The sequence below is a fragment of the Ranitomeya imitator genome, chromosome 5 (genome assembly GCF_032444005.1).
Source record: "Ranitomeya imitator isolate aRanImi1 chromosome 5, aRanImi1.pri, whole genome shotgun sequence".
In the NCBI taxonomy this organism is placed as follows: domain Eukaryota; kingdom Metazoa; phylum Chordata; class Amphibia; order Anura; family Dendrobatidae; genus Ranitomeya; species Ranitomeya imitator.
Genome location: NC_091286.1, coordinates 236,687,830 through 236,712,934, shown reverse-complemented (window position 1 = coordinate 236,712,934; position 25,105 = coordinate 236,687,830). Strand labels below are relative to the sequence as shown.

The window sequence follows — 25,105 nt, the reverse complement described above, 5'->3', positions numbered from 1 at the left end:
TCCGTCCATCACATTACCAAAAGAGACCTTCTATACAGTACAGTAATATATACTCAGGACATAAGTCGCATCTCACTTTGGCTTTTTCTTGACCACTTCTCCTGTGCTCTTGTGCAGTACACTAATCAGCTTCCTGATGGTGGCAGGCTCACTCACAGTTTGGTAATGTATAATAACCTACACGGGGAAAGAAAAAAAAAAAAGCAAAATGTAACAATGAGTGGGTAATAGGACTAAGGATCTGTCTGCAAGAAACTAATGGCAACTAACTAGACATCAAAGCACTAAAAAAAGTCCTCTGTCTAGGACTAAGCATGCAAGAACACATACTTACTGGGAATCCCTGTGTTACAGGAATATCAAAATTAAAGATGAGAACTCTGGCTCGGAATCGTGTGCTTGCTCTGATAGGTTCACTAGGACTGCAAAATACACAGCCCACGCTGTAAAAGGAAAGAATATTGGCGTCAGGCTGCAATCACAAACCCCATGATACAGAGTTCAGACGTGTAGGAAGGCTTTAGCACTGATGACTACAGACGGCCATGCACATCCGTTACATACCTGTTTGGAAAGAACATGAATGTACAGATCAACAGAACAAGAATTCTTTATTAAATATGCCGAATTTGCACTGTGTGTTGCCCAGTTCCCTTCCTTTTCCATAGGACACATACAAAACTGCAACAATTACAAGATAGTGATTCCTTATTACTGACAAACCATACACTAAACCCACAAAACCTGTGTCTGTGATTTGGTTAATCTTCGACAATTTAATGTTTTTTCTAATCAGGAAATCTGCTTGCCACTTCAAAGGGTGCCACGTATTACTGTAGTTAGGAGATTGGCATATGGTAAACACTTCCTGAAATGCCTGGGTCACGGTGGGTTCATACAGGTCAGTATGTTCTTGAATTATTTCATTTTTCGGTACCGAAACGGTTTTTAATCTATTATTATTGTTGTTATAACGAACATGTATAAGGTCCTTTTATGTCGCCAACCCTTATCTAGTAATTCATTTCTGCATCAAAGGAGTTTCAGAGCACCCATGTTTTTAATATAGGAGTAATGAAAAGATCAGAAAAGGGCTGTAATTGGACAGAATATCCTATGCGTGTGATAAGCAAAGGTAATAGGCGACTGCCAAAATGCACCTTTATTAGCACTAGTGAAGTGCGAACATGCTCGGATAAGGAGCATGCTAACCGAGTGTCTTCGGTGTGTACGGAAAATATGTTCCAGTCCCAGTCCCTCATGACTGTTAGACAGCAGCAACACATGCAGGAATTTCCTAAAAAACAGGTACTCCCTCCATGTATTGCGACTGTCAAACCGCCGTGGGGACTCGAACCTTGGTTAGCACACAGGCATGTTCGGACAACACCGTATCCAAGCACGTTCGCTCATCACTAATTAGCACTTATTGTAACCAATAATGCCATAAGCTTCCAAAAACAGGTGTTAGGCAGGTTATATATCTGTGTGTGTGTGTGTGTGTGTGTGTGTGTGTGTGTGTGTGTGTGTGTGTGTGTGTGTGTGTATGTATGTATGTATATATATATATATATATATATATATATATATATATATATATACACACATTATATATATATATATATATATATATATATATATACTGGCTATTGAACCCGTTCTACGCCCGGGTGGCGAGCATTTATATTGGTATATGGTCTCTATCCTGTCATGTGCTGCTCCATCCTGCGTCCCCATCCTGTCAAGTGCTGCACCCATCCTGCGTCCCCATCCTGTCATGTGCTGCACCCATCCTGCGTCCTCATCCTGTCATGTGCTGCACCCATCCTGCACCCCCATCCTGTCATGTGCTGCACCCATCCTGCGTCCCCATCCTGGTATGTGCTGCACCCATCCTGCGTCCCCATCCTGTCATGTGCTGCACCCATCCTGCGTCCCCATCCTGTCATGTGCTGCACCCATCCTGCGCCCCCATCCTGTCATGTGCTGCACCCATCCTGCGTCCCCATCCTGTCATGTGCTGAACCCATCCTGCGCCCCCATCCTGTCATGTGCTGCACCCATCCTGCGTCCCCATCCTGGTATGTGCTGCACCCATCCTGCGTCCCCATCCTGTCATGTGCTGCATCCATCCTGCGTCCCCATCCTGTCATGTGTGCACCCATCCTGCGTCCCCATCCTGTCATGTGCTGCACCCATCCTGCGTCCCCATCCTGTCATGTGCTGCACCCATCCTGCGCCCCCATCCTGTCATGTGCTGCACCCATCCTGCGTCCCCATCCTGGTATGTGCTGCACCCATCCTGCGTCCCCATCCTGTCATGTGCTGCACCCATCCTGCGTCCCCATCCTGGTATGTGCTGCACCCATCCTGCGCCCCCATCCTGTCATGTGCTGCACGCATCCTGCGTCCCCATCCTGTCATGTGCTGCACCCATCCTGCGTCCCCATCCTGTCATGTGCTGCACCCATCCTGCGCCCCCATCCTGTCATGTGCTGTACCCATCCTGCGTCCCCATCCTGTCATGTGCTGCACCTATCCTGCGCCCCCATCCTGTCATGTGCTGCACACATCCTGCGCCCCAATCCTGTCATGTGCTGCACCCATCCTGCGTCCCCATCCTGCCATGTGCTGCTCCATCCTGCGTCCTCATCCTGTCATGTGCTGCACCCATCCTGCGTCCCCATCCTGTCATGTGCTGCTCCATCCTGCGTCCTCATCCTGGTATGTGCTGCACCCATCCTGCGTCCCCATCCTGTCATGTGCTGCACCCATCCTGCGTCCCCATCCTGTCATGTGCTGCACCCATCTTGCGTCCCCATCCTGTCATGTGCTGCACCCATCCTGCGTCCCCATCCTGTCATGTGCTGCACCCATCTTGCGTCCCCATCCTGTCATGTGCTGCACCCATCTTGCGTCCCCATCCTGTCATGTGCTGCACCCATCCTGCGTCCCCATCCTGTCATGTGCTGCACCCATCCTGCGTCCCCATCCTGTCATGTGCTGCACCCATCTTGCGTCCCCATCCTGTCATGTGCTGCACCCATCTTGCGTCCCCATCCTGTCATGTGCTGCACCCATCCTGCGTCCCCATCCTGTCATGTGCTGCACCCATCCTGCATCCCCATCCTGTCATGTGCTGCACCCATCTTGCGTCCCCATCCTGTCATGTGCTGCACCCATCTTGCGTCCCCGTCCTGTCATGTGCTGCTCCATCCTGCGTCCCCATCCTGCGTCCCCATCCTGTCATGTGCTGCACCCATCTTGCGTCCCCATCCTGGTATGTGCTGCACCCATCCTGCGTCCCCATCCTGTCATGTGCTGCACCCATCCGGGGGCCTGAGCAGGCGGGGACACCGGCGCGCTGTGGGGGTCAGGTGCCGGTATCGCCGCCAGCTCAGGCCCCCCAGCACTTACTATATTCACCTGTCCTGCGTTCCACCGCTGGGCGCCGCCATCTTCCCGGTCTCCTGGCTGTGACTGTTTAGTCAGAGGGCGGCGCCGGCGCGCATTAAGCGCGTCATCGCGCCCTCTGAACTGAAGGTCACAGGCCGAAGACCGGGAAGATGGCGGCGCTCAGCGGTGGTACGCAGGACAGGTGAATATAGGCGATACTCACCCTCCTGGCGGTCCCTGCTTCTCTGTTGGAGATCGCGGTGTGCGTTCAGTGTGAATGCATACCGCGATCTCCCGGGAGCGTCACTCTGTGAGGCCCAGACTGCGCCGGCTCTTGCGCCTGCGCAGTCTATAAAGGCTTCGGACAGAGTGACGCTCCCAGCGTTATATTATAGATATATATATATATAGTGTGTATATATATATATATATATATATATATATATATATATTTATATGATTGACAGCCTTTTCAGAGCACAATCTTAACACTACAGGACCACTACTAAAGGACTATAATGTTATTCCAACCATAGGGTAGGTGTACAAGGTGTCTTTAAGCTTCAGCAAAACCCCAACGGCTGAATTCTTGAAAAGTTTTTGTTGTGTTTTTTTTTTAGTCGCTTTAGCTCTGTACTTTCAATTATGAACGAATGAATGAGCCTGTTATTTCTTTTCACTGCTTCAATGTTTCCAAACTCTAAACCGATGTGACATAAGAGGGATCAAGCACACAGCAATGTCGTTTAGACATTGCTGTTCGTGATGCTCAGCTTTTGAGGCGCTTTTTCAGGAGGCGTCAAAGATATGGTGCGTGCGTAAACCCCTCAGGATATTTACAGTTTTTTGGCGGAGTTTTTGAAGCGGAAACTTTAAGACATTGAGGCGTTTTGAGTTTTTAGGAGGATCTGGAGAGTTTCCGCACCAAAAAGGTCTCAGGAAAATGTAGTGTGCACATACCCTTATACATGTATAGCATACCAATAAGATGTCCCATAATGGTCTGATAAGTCTGGGTCCTAGAGTTGACTTTCTTTCTACAATCTGTGCCTAGTCCTAACAAGTTACTAAAAAACAAAAGTGGAATCTGCAAGAAAATTCGGGAGATTTATACCCAATACTGCAAGGATAGCAGACGGATTGAGTTAGGAGAGGAAACACTAAATGAAACGCTGTAAATATGACATTGTAAACCAGAATTGAAGGTGACGTCAATACCTATCAAGCAGTTACAACCTCTCTTGACCGCAGGACAATTCCAAAATCAGAGTCCAATTCACTGGTAACCGCAATGCAAACGAAGAAGCCACTAACGTGACTGAAAAGCTACAAGAGGGAATACCACACCCAGGTGCAGAGTTTTGCAAAGGTTGCAATGTGGTGACAACCGATGTCTTCGGGCTGAGAACTGCAGAGTAATATGTTCCTGTTTACGGGAGATCAGTTTCAGACCCGGTTTCATTAATAATTGACAATTTTTCAGCTAACAGTCAATTCTGTCTAAAAATAAAACCACTCAACTCTCGGAGACTACGCCCTCCGCACGAGGTCCTGAAACTGCTGCTGAGTCAGACGTTGATTGATGAGCACTTACTTGATCTTGATGATATCCACGCCGGTCAAAGTGAGACTAACGTGATCGCCGGCAGCGGCCCAATCAACTGCTTCATCATGTAATGTGATTCCTGGAAATGAGTAAGAATAGAACATTATTGCTGGATGCAAGAACCACAAGGTTTTCTCTGGGCCAAATATGATACATGAGTCAGTGTATTTCAGTTATAAATGGTTAGAATGAGAAGCTACGTGACAGCAGTATGAGGGAGCATACTGCAGACAGCACCGGGCTTGGTATTTTTCTACAATACTCCATGCCCAGGATCCATCTTCCAAAGTTCTTCACTCCAGTCTCTGCCATTTTTGAAAAGTGTAATTAAGTTATAAAGATTCCTTATACAGTGGTATTCCACAAACCTCCAGTCGTTGGAAAAGATTGGTCAATCTTTACCGCTCCGTGTAGCCATATTGAGAAGTTCTAATTCAATGCGAACAGTGCCTTGCTGAAAACCAGACCTGATATTGCTTTATGGGCGCAGGTTGGATAGAGAAATCGCACGCATGGCTTCATCAATTCACTGTCTGCAAGCAGTGATCTTGGAAAAGTGATGAACTGATTCACAAACTATAAGTTACTGAACTTTTCACTTTACAGTGAATAATCACATAAAAAATGAAATAATGAGCTACAGACTAGCAAAAAATAAATAATCCAGCATCTTAGATGAGTCCATCAGTATAAAATCCTGGCTAACGTTTACCAGCAGGCTATGTGCACACAGCATTTTTTTTTTTAGGTGCAGTCGCTTAGTTTTCATAGGTGAAGCAGCTTCAGCGGGCGTTTTCCTAAAGCGGCTTTGCAGGAGTATTGCTGCCGTTTTTGCGGTGGCTCCATTGCCAGTGTCTTTTACTCTATACTATGAAGTATAGAGAGCGAGCTGCTTCCTAGTGGAAGACGCCCCAAAAATGAGTATGTCTCTTCGTTTATCTAATTCAGGGGTTCCGCACCCTGAACATGTGCACAGAGATGTAGTTTTGATATTGCTGTGCGTTATGTTGATTTTAAGGGCCAATTTGCATCGCTTTGCAGGCAGGCACTGAGCAAACTCTGCCAGAAGACGACATTGAGGGCACATAACCCAATAGCACAACATGGCACATCTCAAATCATAGGTCGCTTCGCAGCTATGAAAACTTCTTTGACTGCTATTACAAATGTTTTCAGTAGAGGGCACTAGAGGCACACAACATATTTCTTGCCATTATATAAAAAGCCAATAAATGAGAAGAAATTCCCATAAGCCACCAAAGCAAGAAGCAGAAGACCGCCCCCCTACCTACCCCTAATAGGCTTCTCTATGAAACTCCAGTAAAGCTTAGAAAGGCACATGGATAATCAGGAGAGGACACTGGTTACACTAGACAATATGCACTGAACCAAAACAAGAAAACAGAATTGGGTTTTTGATTTCTTGTCTCAAGACTACCACTTTTGTCCTATCACTAAGTGCAGACTATTCTCTGCAAGGCTGGCACTTCTTGGTCTTAGATGGATGGCCATTCACTTGTATATACCAGCTTGTAAAGCCACATTTCACACAATTGGGGTTAAAACTCAAATAAGAGACCTCCTTATCTTTTTAGGACAACCTTCAGAAGGTGTGCTTTGCAGAGGCAATGATTGTAAACAGTTCCATACAGTGATGTGCCCTATTCCAAAACTGCTCAAAGACATGATATGGCAATTAAGCAAAGAGAAAGTAACGATAGACATGAAGGTCAGTAAATCCAGAAAATTGCTAGAACCTTGAACCTCAAGAGCAGTCATGAAAACCATCGATCGCTATGACGAAACTGGCTCTCATGTGGCCCAGAATCAGGAAAGACCAAGAATTACCCCTACAGCAAAGAGTAAGTTTATTAGAATTACCAGCTTCACAAACTGCAGATTGGCTGCACCTTGAATAACAGCCCTCATAAATGATGCACAGGCACCAAGTAGAAGACAAATTTCAACATAACTATCCATAGGAGACACAGAGAAACCTTCATGGTCGAATTGCTCCAAGGAAGCCACTACTGAGGCCTGCAAACAAGAAGAGACTTGTTTGGGTCAAGGAACACAAGGACAGGACATTAAATAGAAATCTGTACTGTGGTCTTTGTGAGACACAGAAAAGGTGAGTGGATGGCTTCTTCCATGTATGGTGCCCATTGTGATGCATGGAGGGGGAGGACTGATGGCATTAGGGTGCTTTGCGTGTTACGCGGTTGGTTATTTACTCCAAATTCAGCCAGCATGGCTACCACAGCTTTCTGTAGTGACATGCCATCCTATCCGCTTTGCACTTTGTGTTGTAGTAGGACCATGATTCAGGCCATATCTCCAGTTAAGAGTGCAGCGTCTGTGACATGGCCACAATCACCTGACATCAACCTAATTGAGATGGTTTGGGATCAGTTGGGGTGCAGAGAGAACTCAAAGCAGCCAAAAAGTGCTCAGCACCGGTAGGAACGCTTTCAAGAGTATTGGAAGCCGTGCCAAGGGACTACCTGATGAAGAATACCAAGCGGTCACCAAAAGAAGGGGGTACTTTTGAGGATTCTAAGGTTTATCACACACTCCGGTTTGCTTCACATTTGTTTCTGGTCTCCTCTTCTCGGTGTGTTCCTTTGTGATTTTGCGGCCTTCAGCCTGAATCTACAATGTGCACACCTCCAACAAGTGCAAGGAAAACCTTTTCATGCAAAGGCATGTCTTCACTTTTGACCAGTACTGTAGGAAGAAAATAAAATTAAAGCCTAGGATGGTTTACAATACCTTTAGACTATGCTCACACGTGGCAGAACATTTCTACAGGTTTCAGCCTGGTCTATTAAAAGCATTGGAAGTCATTTGGAAAATTGGCTCAAGAAGCAGAATGCTGTAGATTTGAAAATTCGCTCCATGCACTGATTTTTGTGCAGATTTAATTATAATTTTTACATGGCATCATATGGAAAGCCGGTTAGTCAACTCAGAATTTCACAACAACGTGGAATTTGAGCCTGAAAGGTTATTCACTTCTTTGGGAAGATGAACGGCTGAGATAAGAACGGGAGCTATGGAAGCACGGCTACCTGTTTTCATAGCCCCAATCTTATGTTGCCGACACTCAGAGACAGATATTGTCAGCCATAAATGCGGAGATGGGGAAACCCCTGTAGCTTGACAAGCTTGCACTTATATTGCTGACGTTGTAAGAAATATCAGACTTTCAAAATGATCAAATACAAGTACATACGTTTTATTTTTAGGACCTTAAACCCAAAACATAACCCCTCTCACTCGTCCTAACAGTCTGATCGCAGCATGATGCAAAGAGGTACTAATCAAAGACATGGTGTATAAACAAGATGACTAATAAATCAATGGGGGGAAATCATACCATGGCGTGAGAAAAAGAAGCCTCAAGCATCAAGTGAAATGTCTCAAACATCTAGCCCCAGAGATGTTCAGACACAGTCACCTGCGAGGAAATTCGGTTCAAGATTTTGGATAAATTATTCAACAGTCAGTATCAGTTTGACAGCGCGTTCCAGTTTCAGGTGCAGAAAGGGCTTTCAGAAGCCGTCCTGAAACAGATGCTGTGAGAAGTGAGCTAGGGCATCTTCCACGACAGACTTCAGCCATGTCTAGCTGCTCACCTTTCACCGTGCAGGTCTCGTTAGGGGGCATCACTAGTAAGCGCTCACCAGCCTGGATATACCCCGCTTCGATTTTGCCAGTCACACAAAATCCAGAGCCTTGATCTGTGTAAATTAAATTAGATGCAATCAAAGTTTGTTCTCTTATCCAGTCTCATGATATGAAAATACCTTACTGTCAAGGGGGTTTACGATGGTTTAAGATGCATATACACAAGCCGGGTATGGTGAACGTATGCTCCTAGAAGCGCTCGTTTCTCCATCATCACGCAGTGTAAACAGGCGATCACCCGAAGAACGAACAGAGTGCTCATTCATCAGGTGAAATGCTTTTTAAGCTTGCTTTATAATAATTACCCAGGACAATGTGCTCCGCAAGTAAGAGAACAGCGGATAGGTGGGAGTGCCGGGTGTCGGACCCCGGCCGATCAGACATTGACCATCAATGTAAAAGTAGTGCACAATCTCTATAACTATTGACTGTATGTCTGCACAACAGGCACTTTGCTATCTCAGCTACAAAAAGCGGTTTCCAAAGGACAGCGAACACTGCATTGATTTTACAATGGGGAAAGAAAAAAATGAAATTATAAAAATACTCAACTGCGTTACACAGGGTGATCTATGAAAAAAGTCCAAACTAGCGTTCATCCAAATGACATACCCAGACAAAGATTATTGACACTCACCGAAAAATCTCTTTTTCGTAGCCTTCAGTGGGGGGACGCAGGAATCATGATTAATATGCTGCCACCTGGAGGCGGACACCAAGAATGCATCTTATAAAAAAAAAAAAGCTCCAGGTGGCAACATGGTTAACCCACGGTTCTGGTGTCCCCCAACGAAGGGTCTGAAAAATAAATAATATCCTCAAAGTATATTCAACAGATGTGTGTGGCTGTTTTATATATATGTATATATGTATGTACATATCACAACGAAAATGAGATTGTTACCTTTGAAAACATCAGATGCACATAACCTGAAAGGCTTGTCGATGGAACGCTGTGGCGCTTTAAAAGAATCTGCAATGACCAAACACTGGTTCAGTAAGAAGTAAGATGGATATCAATAAAATCAACAAACATGTAATGGTTTATGCACTAGCGACATTAGTTTCCAGTCACAACCTATTTTTTGTTTTACCGCCTCTAATGGTGGTCATGTTAAAGCTACAAGCTTCTGTCCAATGTGGACTTGCAGAAGAATTCACAGACACAAGTTATTTTGGTTTCTCTCCAGAACAACAAGTCCAACGCGTGTCCAAAAGTAAAGTCTTACCAATTTGGTCAATAAGGCACGGTCCTTGGTACCAACTTGTCAGTTCCTTAATTTCGCTCTTTTTCGACAGATTTTCTCCACTTAGACCACTGGTGGGAACGTAATGAACATCACTATCCTACAAGAGGTGACATACGCGTGAGGTCGAGTGGTCACACGTTACGCTTTATATCAGAACTATTAACTCATGACCACAGTACCTTGAAACCAGCTTGCTTTAGGAAGTGTCCGAGCTTACTAGTAACTTCACGAAACCTTTCCTCCTGCCAGTTAACCTGTCGGAAGTAGACTGAGTGCTCAGAAAATGCTTGGGATTATCGTGTGATGCATGAAACAACATGGATCTTGATATACAGCATATCTTGACAGTTTGTGAAATATCAATAGTGATGGAAACTTTCACTGCACACAGATGACCACTTGTGGTGGAAGTCCCTTCAGTCCAGCTCACTCGGTCAGTCCAATTCTCAATCCCCTATACGAGGTCTGCGCCTAGCAACCTGCCGTCCTGACCCCAGCAGATGAGATACTTGTAAAGGGTTGTATCATGAAGACAAAACACTTTTCAAAGTAAAGTTGGTAATCGTCTGATCACCACATCACTAAAGCCTGGCAGGCACAATGGCCAGTATGCCCCATCTCTATTGTACACAGCAGAACATATCTGATAAAAAAAGCACAAATGACAGTAATAAAGGAAAAGGTTAACTGTGGGATAGTCTCCACATAAGTAAAGCAGATGAAGCCCACAGCTTGAAATAAAGTGCAAACTAAATGTAAGAACCCGAAGAGATGATGATTAGTGATGAGCGAATATACTCGTTACTCGAGATTTCCAGAGCACGCTCGGGTGACCTCCGAGTATTTTTTAGTGCTCGGAGATTTAGTTTTCCTCACTGCAGCTGAATGATTTACATCTGTTAACCAGCATAAGTACATGTGGGGATTCCCTAGCAACCAGGCAACCCCCACATGTACTTATGCTGGCTAACAGATGTAAATCATTCAGCTGCGGCAAGAAAAACTAAATTTCCGAGCACTAAAAAAATACTCGGTGGTCACCCGAGCATGCTCAAGAAATCTCGAGTAACGAGTATACTCGCTCATCACTAATGATGATCTGAAGAAATTAGGCCAAAAAGAACAGAGATCTGCTAGCATAGTAAAAGCACTTAGACAATGCCATAGTCGCTCCAACAATGTCACTAGATACACACTGAAATGATGATTGCATAACATACCTGATCCATTTTATTGACTACCACAGCTAATTGAGTAACTCCTAAAGATCGGACCAGAAGCGCATGTTCACGGGTCTGTCCACCAGCTTCAAAGCCGGCTTCAAACTCTCCACGACTGGCATCTACAACCAAAACGGCCACGTCAGCCTAAAAGACAGGAGGACAATACAACGGACAATATTACTATAAACCACTATATAAAAGTGTAGACACTAAATCTAAGGATTTACAGATGCATTCCTTATGTTTCCAAATAGCAATGAGGAGAAGCATCTAATCCCACTCAATCCATCCCTACATCTCCAACTTTTGGAAGAATATATTAGTTATGTCACACATTTGTTAGGGCTGAACAATCTACAGAATAACAGAAAAACCACAATATATAACGTGCCCTCACATGCAATATAGGATTGCATGTACACACCAGGTTAATATCCAGGGATTGGGGGATATAGATATACCTGTCAGTCCTGTATTCCCAAGTACAGAGCACCCCGACGCGCGTTTCGGAGATTCCTTCGTCTCCGAAACGCGCGTCGGGATGCTCTGTACTTGGGAATACAGGACTGACAGGTATATAAATATCCCCCAATCCCTGGATATTAACCTGGTGTGTACATGCAATCCTATATTGCATGTGAGGGCACGTTATATATTGTGGTTTTTGCTTTTTCTCCTTTTTAAACATTTTGGAACATTGCTGTTGGCAAATATTCATAGTAATTTATATTTTCAGCACATGCACTTTAGGCTTATCCCCTAAATATGTTGATTTTTAGCACTTCACAATTTTAACACACTTATACTTCACCGGATATCACATATACAAATATATATACATGTCCATGAAATACACACCACCATGAGTTTTTTATAAGATTGTGGGATTGTATACTTTATTTATATTATATTACATTTTATCCTGTCTATTCCTTATATATTTTAACTAAAAAATCCCAAGTACGTGCACAGTAGTGCCGTTATTGCCATACAAACATATAATAAAGGCTTATTTTTAACTATCTTTCAATCTTGGTTATTAATTCATTTTACCCTCTTATACGATAATTATTATTGTTGGTTTTGTGTTTCCATATGACGGCATTTTGGTTTCTACATTAATTCCGAGTGGTCTGCCACTTCTTTCTTTCTTAGCAACGGTTTTTCGGTCTATCATGTATTTACATTGATCTTATATATATTTTGATACCCTATTTACTGGAAATACAGCTGCTATCACGTTCTTTTAAAGGTCTTAAAATGAACCTGTCATCTCCAGAAACACCAATAACCTGCAGATTTAATGGGTGATCTGCAGGCGAATATGGTTTAAATCCCATTTAGTAGACAAACCGAGACAGGGAGAAAAGTAAATGTTATTGTACCTGCAGCCACCTGCTTCTTAGTCATTGGGGCGGTACACAAAGCTGTTAGTCACTGCTCACTATACTATGAGCGCACTGTTCTCACTCAGTGGGACATTTACAACCAGCTGGGCACATGCCATACAAATATGCCGCAGAGCAGACAGTCAATCAATATGCCGGTGAGAGATTACAATGTCCTCACTGTGTACTGAGATGTGGCTGTACAGCATCTGCACCACCCTGACTGGGAGTAAGTGGCTGCAGGGAGAATAAAACTTCATTTCCTCTCTGTAGCTGCTGCTCTAGCAAGTTAGCGAGACATGATTTAAACGCTATTTACCTGCAGCTCATTACTATATCTGCATATAAAAAGCGTTTTAGATGACAGGTTTCTTTTCATTTCCAGTTTTCTATATTTTCATTAGATTCTTTTAGATACAGTTGCTGAAGCTGGTGCTTTTTTCACTACTAAATAAAGGTGTGTCTAGTTTTTGACGGATTCTGAAGCTGAAGACTGAATGACTGGTACTAAATGGCTATGGTGACTGGAAAATAATCAAATGGACAACCACAGACTTCTGCGCAGTAGAGTTCAGAACAGAACATCAACTTACTTGTGCAGCTCCAGTAATCATGTTTGGGATGAAGTCTTTGTGCCCAGGAGCATCCATCAGAGTAATCACTTTAGTCCTTGTTTCAAATTTGGTCATGCCAACATCCATAGTTACCCCTCTACCACGAGAGAAAGAAAAATTATGAAAGTGAATAGTAGATTCCAGTTAAAAAGAAGTGTTGTCTCCTCTGGGCAACCTCAACATATGATCTAATGCGGTGTATGGAAGTCATAGAGGATGTCTCTGAGACACAGTACATAGATGCTAAGAAGCATTACAGATTCTTAAATCTGGGCTCACTTTTAAGGACCATTTACTTTCAGGTCACATCTCTAGTGGAATAAAGACTACCAGAGAAGCAATTCTGACATTGACCAGGTAATGAGTAACCCAGATGACTCCGGAAACCTTTGTACACGTCACGACACGTAAAAGACAAAATACCTTTGCCTTTCTTCTCCCGTCTCATCTAGCACCCACGCATATGCAAAAGAAGCCTTTCCTGCTTTCTTGGATTCTTGTTCATATTTGTGCATAGTTCTTTTGTTCACATGTCCCAAGAGATACAATAAATGGCCCATGAGCGTGCTTTTACCGGCATCGACATGACCTGAATTGAGAGACACGGTAAGAAACGGAGAACACAGCATGTATACTCACCCATGCGCCTTAGTCTACTACAGTTACGGAAGCCCTAGGTTTGCCAAGAAGATGACTAGTCAACTTTTCCAGCTTTTATGATTCACCTAAACTATTGTAGAGTGTACAATCATAATGCAACTGAGGTATGCACCTATGCCAGAATGTCCTATCTGAATGACTTTGCTCACAGATTTGCTGTTAAACATCAAAGTGAAATATTTATCACAGTTAAAAGTGAATCTGATAGTAAGGTCAACCTCCTCCAAACCACATATATCCATGCAGGTCTTTGAAATCAAAATCCATTGACACCTTTATATCTTCTATCTGTTGCTGCCATCCTGAGTAAGTAACATGGCTGTAAGTGTTATGAGTGTGACAGGCAGAGATTAATTAGTCTCTGCCTTTCCTGGTTCCAGCCTCCTTAGGCCCAGTTCACATGAAGGTAATTCATGGTTTGTAAAGGACCAAACTGCTGGGACTGGTGGTGGGTCACTTGACTCAACAGCCTTATATGGGTCTATCAGTCTGTATGTTTGAGTCGGAAGACCCAAGGTGAATCTGGATCATGAAAAAACATGTGTGACTGTGAACCCAGCCTTCCCATGATTGATAGCTCACTGTCTTTGTGACATCGGTAGCCAAACAAGGACATCAGGCAGCGAGCTATCAATCAAGCTAAAGAGGCTGACGTGGCTAGGAAGTAAGTGTTTTGTTAACTGCTCTATTGTGCAAAGATCACTTAAAGCCCAAATTGTTTATGAGCGAAAATGCTAATTACTTGGAAATGCAGCAACAGATAGAAGATGCATGCATGAGCATTCTGCTCCTTTCAGTCCTGAGAGCATTTTAAGAAGAATGGTGGCTTGGAAACCCAGCTGATAGGGCCCCACTGGACCCAAAGCAATCAGACATTAATGATCTATTGTGGATAGGTGAAAACTATTGTTCATTAGAAAACCTTTAAGTGTCACATAAAATATAATGGCAATCTTCACACAACTTCTGTCTTTCACATGTATACCTATAACAACAAGGTTGAGCAGCTGTTTTCCTCCTTGTCTTTTCTCTAGCTCCTCTTTAATATTTATCTTTTGCTTGGATTTGCCGGCGCCTTTCCCTTGTGATGGGGTAGAATTCAGGTCTTCTGAGTTCGGAGATGTGTTCGTTACATTGGGGGATGCCACACTGCTGTCAGCTTCTTCCATAGAGTCGTCCATAGCCTGGACCCTCGGGCACACAGTACCACCCTGACCATTCAATTCAGATGCACTGTTACAAGTCAAGAAAAAAAAAAAGAAATGATGTTTTAGGCATCATTTATACTAGCACAGCCTGAATGGAAAGCATAGTATGTACAAACCAAATAGTTTGAAGAGCTTCTGAATTGCCATCTGCAGTAATAGTAATACTAGCTGTCTTGTGAGTGGCACATGCTAAAAGGACATCAATCAATGAACAAGATTGATCACGATCAACCAGCAATCTAATAAGTACGGGGGGAGGATCTCCTGACTTTTCCCCAAACAGTTGAGGGAAAGCAGGAATGGCATTTTGTAATTCCATTAGCTGATCCTTTGGTTTTTCTGGAGTAAAGCCGCTGCCGGAGAAGTCTGGCAGCAGCTTTGTCAGAGAACACTAAAGTGCTTAGCCAGGCTGAGTATTCCTGTGTATGGGAAAGTCGGGGGAGATTAAACATTTTTTTTTCACACTTTGAGGAATGTGGACCACAAATTGCTTTAATTGGCTAAACAGCACAAAGCAGGTAACTCACCCATCCTGGGTCCAGGGCAGACTATTTGCCATGGTGCAGTTCTCGGTGTTCTGGCTGCAGTGGTGACGTCACATCAACTGTGTGCATCATTGCTGTAGCCAATCACTAAGCTAAGAGTCAGCCAAAGTAGACAACACAGGCAGCCGAGCTCAGTGATTGGCTACAGCGGTGATGAGAGCCGTCAACTTCCTGTCACTGATGCCACCATCCGAGCAGTGGCGGGGAAGGCAGCGCTACACCAAGGGAGGACTACCACCTGCTCTGTTTGTTATTTTAGGCATTTGGGGGTCGACGTTTAAGAAAGTGGAAGACCCTTTTAAAAAAAAATCAAATCATCTGCACCGCCCAGATGACTATTGAGTGAAAAGCACAGTTGTGTTAGAACTTCATTTTTTTCCGTTCTTGTATCATGCAGAGTGTAGCATAAATGATTTCAGTGTTATCAAATTATAATGTCTCAGCTCTTTAAACTTGTTCTACTCGTCTCAAGCAAAATAACATGTCAGCTGAGTTTAAGATGCACATAAAAAAGTCTGCAAACTGCTAGAAGTGCAACCTAGCTGGGACAGTAACGGCCATTCACATACAGAAAAATGCAAAACCCCAAATGATTTAAGTAACGGACACAGATATTAGTCATCTTTGCACTTGTTACCTACAGAATCTTCCTGCCGTAACTAATGCCTCTTCTCAAGTTCTTTGCTTCTCTCTCAAGTTTGACTCAATCCACCCCACCTGTCCAATTGAAATACACTTCTATCCTTCCTCAGCAGTTAGTCTCATATCCTGTTCCAGATGACAAGTCAACTATGCTATGTACTTAGCAGAACACGAACATGGAGAGGAAAATGTCAAAAACCGTATAGGCCATGTCTGCTGCATGCACAGTATATACACCAGGGGTGTCAAACTGCATTCCTCGAGGGCCGCAAACCATGCGTGTTTTCAAGATTTCCTTAGCTTTGCACAAGGTGCTGCAATCATTATGTGTGTAGGTGATTAAATTATCACCTGTGCAGTACAAGGAAACCCTGAAAACATGACCTGTTTGCAGCCCTCGAGGAATGAAGTTTGACACCTCTGATATACACGGTATAGGTTTATTTCTTATCTTTTATATTTCTTATTGCATCACTTGAATACAACTAAAAAACACTTACATTTGGTACAATCAATAAACCTGACCTAGAGAATCATGTTAACAGGTCAATCTTACCGCAAAATGAATGCTGTAAAAACTAAACCCTGTATGCAAATTGGAACAGTGTTTTTCTACATTTCATTGCACTGGAAAATGTTTCAGTACACAATACTGTAAAACTAACATTGCCAATAAAAAAAAACCACACAAAAAAACAAAAAAAACAAGCCCTCACACAGCTAGCGTGTTTCCCAGCTTTACTCCAAAAATAAGCATCCGCTACCTTAAGGGCCAAAATTCAGAGGGAATGGGTTGAAGAGAGCAAATGTCCAGGGCTCCCGCACTCTTCGGAGCCCCCAGCGTTTGAATTTCGAGGTTAAAAATTGGTCTGCGCAAGAGCTCTGACCTCCACCCCATCAAACATCTTTGGGAAAAACTAGAAAAGAGATTGTGAGATGCCGAGCGTCCTGTTGTGACTCCTGTAGTATAGGAGCTCATACTTTAAGATGCCCCCATGGTAATTGATCCATACGGATTATGATCAGTCATGCTGTCTAGTCTAGTTATTTCCCCAACTTTACATTGTTACTTTTTTTTATAGTTTTATTACACAGAGCAAAATTACACATTCCTCTTGGTGGTTTCCACTCATCCATATGCTTCATACACACACCTTGGAACAGCAAATCCCATCGTCTGCTTGTTTCCAGAAACGGTCAACTTGGCAATTTTAGGAACAATCTGGGTATCTGGAGAAGGCATGTCTCTTGATTTGCCTATAATGAAACAGAAAATAAAAAACGGTCAGTTATCTAAAATGAAGTTGTGTATTAGCAGCTGCCCCAAAAGTTCAGAACACACAGATTGCAAGCTTACCGAGATCAGAGAGGAATAATGAAAAGTGATATGTGCAGCTACCGCTTGAATTCATACTCCAATATGATCCTACAACTGAACAGTGACTAGACCACCACTGGTTTAAGATACAGGTGAAAGAAAAGAATACACATCTGTTGGAACACCATCAGCTTTGGATCAATGCCACGGTATTTAGGAAAACATTAAAGACTTGTCATCACCATCTCAAGGGTAATGTATTTACTAAATCAGAAATGTCCGGATAATGGATAGGTCCTCTTTAACATGGAACTTACCTGAATTCTATACATTATACAACAACAGGCTCGGTCATCTGTTGTCACTCTGCAATGTTAGGTAGTGGGAACTTGGTATTTTGACAACAATCATAGCACCGACTTGGTTCCCGTAAGATTATTTCTTTGTAATGAGCAGAACTATAGAATCTCCTTATAACTATGGAATTAATTAATGGCATAGGAAATTCACTGAAAAGACTGGGATAAAGAGGAAGACGAGTACCTATCTAAAAAGTATTGTAAATGAGGACACCGCATCTGAGATCAGTAACTATGTTATAAAACAATAGAACACACAAAAATAAGAAACTTTGTAATATATCTTATCAGAGAGCATTGAAAACTTGTAATAGCGCCACATGTGCAACTGGTCTATCCACACATCTCATTGGAGATACATTTTTGGAAATGTCTGTTTGCAACTATTTGATAATTGGGCGACCTATATTGGGATATACTGTGGGGTCATTGCCCTATATTACATTCATGACTCACTCTTTTTGTACTTGGCATATTCTCTTTGTTAAAAACCTTTTGCATGTGTCCTTTATTTCACGTGATATATGGCTTTAAAATCTATGTTCAATAAACTTGATTGATTTTATCTTCGGGTGCTAGTGGTCTGTGGATACCTTGCATTCATCTTTAGGTTATACAGAATGTAATCCACTAAAAATACATATATACAGTATGTATTAACTAGATGGAGGCCCACTACTATCGCATCGGGAGGGCGGTAATGTCGCGATGGTGGGAGGCTTTGGAGCATTGAGATCTCTGCTCTCATGTGCGCAGCCCCGCTCTCCACTCGCTGTCCCGCTTTGTCCCTTACAAGCCCAGCTCTCCACCCACCGTCCCACATTCTCTCTCAGCAGCCCCGCTGTCCATCCACCGTCCTGCTGTGTTCTTTCACATACCCTGTGTCCACTGGCCGTCCTGCTTTCTCCCTCAGCAGCTCCGCAGTCCCGCTGTCTCCCTCCGCAGCCCAGCTGTCCATCCACCATCATGCTCTCTCCTTCCACAGCCCCACTCTACAACTGCCGTCCCGCATTCTCCCTCCACAGCCCCGCTTTCCCCCTCAGCAGCCCTGATCTCCACTGGTCGTCCCGCTCTCTCCCTCCACAGCCCCGCTCTCCACTGGCCGTTTGGCGCTCTCCCTCCGCAGCCTCGCTCCACTCGCCGTCCTGCTCTCCACTCGCCATCCCACTTTGTCCCTTCGCAGCCCTTGTGTCCACTAGCCGTCCTGCTCGCTACCTCAGCAGCCAAGCTCTCCACCCGCGTCCTGCTCTTTTCCTTAACAGCCCTGCTCTCCACCTGCCATCACGCTCTCTTCTTCTGCATACCCACTCACCACCCGCCGTTCCGCTCTCTCCCTCTGCAGCCCTGCCGCAGCGGGGGGTCCGGCGATGACCCGCTGGTGGTACTGCGCAAAGGCCTGGTACCACCAGCGGGTGCCATATTGGAATACCCATCACTTGGGTATTCCAATATGGCGGTCGGCGAACTTCCACTGCAGCGTGGTGGATTGTGGGATAAATAGATGGCGAGACAAGCACATACTCGTATATGTCTCTAGCCAGTTTCACTGTCCCTTTATGCTTTTTGAATATTTGTGTCTGATAAGATTCTATGTACAATAGAGGGTTGCGGAAGATGTAAAATAAAGGCGCTAGAGGCAGAGCACCTCCCTATCCTTTCCCATCTACACAAAATATCTTATCAGCAGCAACTAATCTCAGTAACGTGAACTTCTGTCTTCACCGAATACTAATTTTACCCAAGAATTTTGAGAATGAGCGATCAGTCCTGGTGGAGAAAAAAAATTGGATTTTTCTGATAAGATCTATTACATGAATTTCTTATTTTCATGAGTTCTAATGATTGCGCCTGACTTCACTCAATGTTTGTATAAACCATGGCACTCCAGATATGATCGTGTGAGTTGGAGCACAGCCGTTGTATACTGTAAAACAGGGATGGGGAATCTTTTTTTCTGCCATTTGAATATTTATACCATCCTTCGAGGGCCCTACAAATTGAGAGCTAACTCCGCCGACAAAGGACGCCCTGACTCTGCCACTGGTTTCAGGAAGTAATCTTTCACTGCATGCCCCTCAGCACTCAGTAGTGAACACTGCATGCGCATGCTCACTGGGCAAGAAGAAATTAATGGGTTGGCAGCCATCAAAATACAGCTCCCGGCCAAGTGCTGAGGTTCCCAGAAATCTGCACGGGGACTGGATAAAAGGTCATTAAGGGTTGTAAATGCCTGAGGTTCACCACTCCTGCTGTAAATCCAAAGAACTTAAAGGTCAGATATTAGATAGGAAATTTATTTGCATTCCAAAAGTGATGCAGAATGTTTCGGTCATTGACTCTGACCGTCATCAGGTACATAGGCAGTTTTGAGAGCGATACCTGAATCAAGTTGTGATAAAACGCTATAGGATAAAAGATGCCTGCAGTGGCAAGTGCTCTCACGATCCTGTGTTTCTCCATTCATTCTTTGGAGCTACTGGATACAGCTAAGAAGCCACATAGAAAGTGGATGAAGCGCAGATCGAGCTTGCGCACTGCCGCTCAATTAAATAAGTGAAAATTGTTTCCCATTCTGTTGATCGTTGAAGGTTCCCTTATTCAAGCTTTGACCTGTCAACAAGTTATTATCTATCCCATGTTTAGGGGATACAATGCTTTCACCGGACAAACCCTTGAACAATACATAACAGTTGTGTTTCCCCTTAGATCCAACCCTAGCCCATAGATAGCTATGTGTAAGCTTACATTGAAAGGGTATTCTCAAGTTGTCACTTGACCAGCTCAAAGCTATGAAGTTTCCTGGTTGTTTAGGGGACGGACTCTCCTCATTGATTAACAGTTCTGGAGAGTAGCTTCATTCTGCTACTACACTTAAGGTACCGTCACATTAAGCGACGCTGCAGCGATATAGACGATGCCGATCGCTGCAGCGTCGCTGTTTAGTCGTTGTGTGGTCGCTGGAGAGCTGTCACACAGACAGCTCTCCAGCGACCAACGATGCTGAAGTCCCCGGGTAACCAGGGTAAACATCGGGTTACTAAGCGCAGGGCCACGCTTAGTAACCCGATGTTTACCCTGGTTACCATTGTAAATGTAAAAAAAAAAAAAACACTACATACTTACATTCCGGTGTCTGTCGCATCCCCCGGCGTCAGCTTCCCTGCACTGTGTAAGCGTCGGCCGTAAAGCAGAGCGGTGACGTCACCGCTGTGCTCTGCTTTACGGCCGGCCGGCGCTGACACAGTGCAGGGAAGCTGATGCCAGGGGACGCGACAGACACCGGAATGTAAGTATGTAGTGTTTTTTTTTTTTTACATTTACAATGGTAACCAGGGTAAATATCGGGTTACTAAGAGTGATCCTGCGCTTAGTAACCCGATGTTTACCCTGGTTACAAGTGAACACATCGCGGGTGATCCAGCGACGAAATAAAGTTCTGGCCTTCTAGCTCAGACCAGCGATGTCACAGCAGGATCCTGATCGCTGCTGCGTGTCAAACACAACGATATCGCTATCCAGGACGCTGCAATGTCACGGATCGCTATCGTTATCGTTCTAAAGTTGCTCAGTGTGAAGGTAACTTAAAGGTACCTTCACACTGAACGATATCGCTAGCGATCTGTGACGTTGCAGCGTCCTGGCTAGCGATATCGTTCAGTTTGACACGCAGCAGCGATCAGGATCCTGCTGTGATGTCGTTGGTCGCTGCAGAAAGTCCAGCACTTTATTTCGTCGCTGGACTTCCTGCAGACATCGCTGAATCGGCGTGTGTGACGCCGATTCAGTGATGTCTTCACTGGTAACCAGGGTAAACATCGGGTTACTAAGCACAGGGCCGCGCTTAGTAACTCGATGTTTACCCTGGTTACCAGCGTAAACGTAAAAAAACCAAACACTACATACTTACCTTCTGTTGTCTGTCCCCGGCGCTGTGCTTCTCTGCACTGGCTGTGAGCGCCGGCCGGCCGGAAAGCACAGCGGTGACGTCACCGCTCTGCTTTCCGGCCGCTGTGCTCACAGTCAGTGCAGGAAAGCACAGCGCCGGGGACAGACAGCGGAAGGTAAGTATGTAGTGTTTGTTTTTTTTACGTTTACGCTGGTAACCAGGGTAAACATCGGGTTACTAAGCGCGGCCCTGCGCTTAGTAACCCGATGTTTACCCTGGTTACCAGGGGACTTCGGGATCGTTGGTCGCTGGAGAGCTGTCTGTGTGACAGCTCTCCAGCGACTAAACAGCGACGCTGCAGCGATCGACATCGTTGTCGGTATCGCTGCAGCGTCGCTGAGTGTGAAGGTACCGTAACTTTTTGTCATTGCTTGTTTTGAGTCTACACTGTCATCCCTTTATTTACATAAAGCGATAACAGTGCTTTTGTACAAGCACAAGGAAAGTGAGAACTGAGATTAGGAGAACTGTTCTGGAAACTGATGATGCTGGAATGTTGGGGAAATGGGATTCTACAGGACTGATGAGAGCTGAGAGCGAGGTAAGCAGCTAACTACTGTATATCAACCAATTGGCTAGAGAGCTGACTTGTATGTTAAGGAGTTAACAAGTCTCCTGGAATGTAACTCGACCAGGGTATCAGCAGGCACAAGTGGCCAAGCTCCATCAAAACAAGCTGTGCACTATGAAAGATAAAAGCCATCACTGCAGGAGAATGACAGCAGATAGAAAAAGCAAGTCAATTACAAACTGGCTTATTTCCATGCTGTTTAACTAAACCAGTTTAATAACATGAGAATAACATCCGATATAATAATTATGTCACTTTCACTGGTCAAAATGGGGAGTTTTCAGAAGGTAAAACCCAAAGGAATGTTGTATACAAAATATTTTCAGGCCAGAGTTCTCCTTTGTGATGGATTGTTAGATATGCACATTGATAGGCAAAAAACATTCCCACACCATTATAAAAACTCCACAATGCTACATGCAGAAAAGTTATAAAATTAGGTAATAAAGAACTTATGCTACTTTTAGGTCTATTAATTAAGAGAAAAATTGCACCCAAGATAAAAAGGTACCCCATAGATAATGACTGTACTTAAGCAATAAGGACACATTCTCCTGAGAACATTTCAGTTGTGTGTCATAGTTGTGATTGTAACCACAATTGGTTTTAAGGTTAGAAAGCCTGCTTAGTTAATAACTTTTATCTTCCGAACCACAAACGTCTGGGGCTTGGCTCTTGCCACACAAGCGTCACCTTTTTATAAAGTCTGGCCACAATGAAGACATACTGTAGAAGCAGTGCATGTAAAGTAAAAGTACATCCTCCGCAAATAATTTAGATATTTTCTAGAATACTACATTGTACATTGCTCACTAGTATACTGAGAAGTACATACATTTTTACATTGAAAAGCTGACTTTTTTTTAATTAAAAGGGAACCTGTACCAAATAAAGTATGGCCAGCATCTGTAAGCCCAGTTACAGCATTCTAGTATGCTGTATAAATCAGCGGTGTCAAACTGCAATCCTCGAGGGCCGCAAACCATGCGTGTTTTCAAGATTTCCTTAGCTTTGCACAAGGTGCTGGAATCATTATGTGTGTAGGTGATTAAATTATCACCTGTGCAGTACAAGGAAATCCTGAAAACATGACCTGTTTGCAGCCCTTGAGGATTGCAGTTTGACACCTCTGGTATAAATCATCCCCCAATCCACTTTGCAAGGCACAAAAGAGCTCTTAATATACTCACAGACGGCGCAGTCCAGACCAATGGGCGTCATTGTTCTTGATAGGACGCTGCCTCTTCGTATGAGCGAATGTCCTACCTTCCCTACTTCATGTGGAAGACATGTCCTAAGTCATCCACACAGTCTTCCATCACGCTCCTGCTCAGGTGTACTTCTGTCTGCCCTACTGAGAGCAAAGCATTGTGGTTCACATGTGCGGGAAAGGCCGAATATATGTAAAGCTGTCGCATGTGTAATATAGTACTTTGCCCTCGGCAGGGAAAAGAGAAGTGCGGCTAGGCAGGAGCGCGATGGAGGACCCTGTGGATGACGTAGGACACATCAAACACATGAAGCAAGCAGAACGACGGCAATAGTGAGACGAGGCGCTGGATCAGGGTCAAAGATGCCCATTAGACTGGACCGCGGACCTGTGAGTATAATACAACCTTTTTTTGAGCCTTGCAGAGCAGATTCGGGACATACTGTATATAATGCATCTTAGAATGCTGTAACAGAGGGTTTAGAGGTGCTGACCCTACTTTACATGGGGAAAATCGGGTGACTGGTTCCATTCAAACTATATGGAATAACATTTTCTAAATTAAATGCACTATAGCTGAATCAATAAAGACTTGTATATGCAATGGAATCATATCGAAGAGGCAAAGCAGAATTCCATTTCCTAAAGACCAAATTATTTGAGAAACTACCCACTATCCACACCTGATACCCTGTGCCAAATTATCAGTTCTACCATATATAATGCATGCTGGTCATCTTCCTTGACATACTTAGAAGACCCTTTCAATGCTATTTTGTGTGTTAAAGGGATTGTTCTCAAATTGTTAATTGGCCAAAGAAAGTGAAGGAAAAAGAAAAAAATACCCACCTCCCTCACAGGTTTTGCACCTCCATTTTAAACACTATATCATCAACATCTGATGGGACCGTTACGTGAGCGCTGAAGCCAGCCAATCAACAGAAACAGTTTTTCTTCCGGATCAGACAAAACATGAATGAAGCTGTATGTATTTTGTTTTTCCAACATCCTAGGACAATAGATAAGTTGTTGCCAAGTCACAGAGCACCCCTTTAAGTCTGAACACCAGTATTAAATGTCAGTACATGAACCTTTGTAATCTCATGAGTGAAAACGTAAATGTGTATTTAAAGGGACTGTCAGCACAGAATGACAGTTCAAACTAAGTCCCGTCACTCAGTGCTTCACATTGGGGACGATCATTTAAATACACCTTCCCACCCCCCAGTGGATGCGCCTGAACTTGGTTTGAACAGTCACTATGTGCTGACAGACTCCCTTTAAAGGGGTCGTACAGCATTACAAAAAAAAACATGGCTGCGTGTAAAAATTAGCCATGCCTGTTCACATGCATTGTATAGTACTGCACTTCACTCCCAATAAGAGCACAGCTACAATACTAGGTAACTCATGGATACAAATGTAACTTTTTCTCATTTGGTGTCATTTTCATTATATATGTTGCAAGCTTTTAAAAAA

At 43.9% G+C, this 25,105-nt stretch overlaps 1 protein-coding gene across 2 annotated transcripts in view; it reads right to left on the bottom strand.

Moving 5' to 3' along the window:
* Nucleotides 1-25,105, bottom strand: part of HBS1L (HBS1 like translational GTPase) — a 121,154-nt gene that overhangs the window by 21,012 nt on the left and 75,037 nt on the right. For both annotated transcript variants that reach the window (XM_069725988.1, XM_069725989.1), the window contains 12 exons: nt 17,377-17,479; nt 14,813-15,060; nt 13,591-13,756; nt 13,147-13,264; nt 11,163-11,309; nt 10,122-10,196; nt 9,922-10,039; nt 9,597-9,665; nt 8,641-8,745; nt 4,991-5,081; nt 335-443; nt 77-177 (listed from right to left, as the gene is read on the bottom strand). In XM_069725988.1, the coding sequence (XP_069582089.1) occupies nt 77-177; nt 335-443; nt 4,991-5,081; nt 8,641-8,745; nt 9,597-9,665; nt 9,922-10,039; nt 10,122-10,196; nt 11,163-11,309; nt 13,147-13,264; nt 13,591-13,756; nt 14,813-15,060; nt 17,377-17,479 (1,450 nt within the window). The remainder of the gene's footprint in view (nt 1-76; nt 178-334; nt 444-4,990; nt 5,082-8,640; nt 8,746-9,596; nt 9,666-9,921; nt 10,040-10,121; nt 10,197-11,162; nt 11,310-13,146; nt 13,265-13,590; nt 13,757-14,812; nt 15,061-17,376; nt 17,480-25,105) is intronic.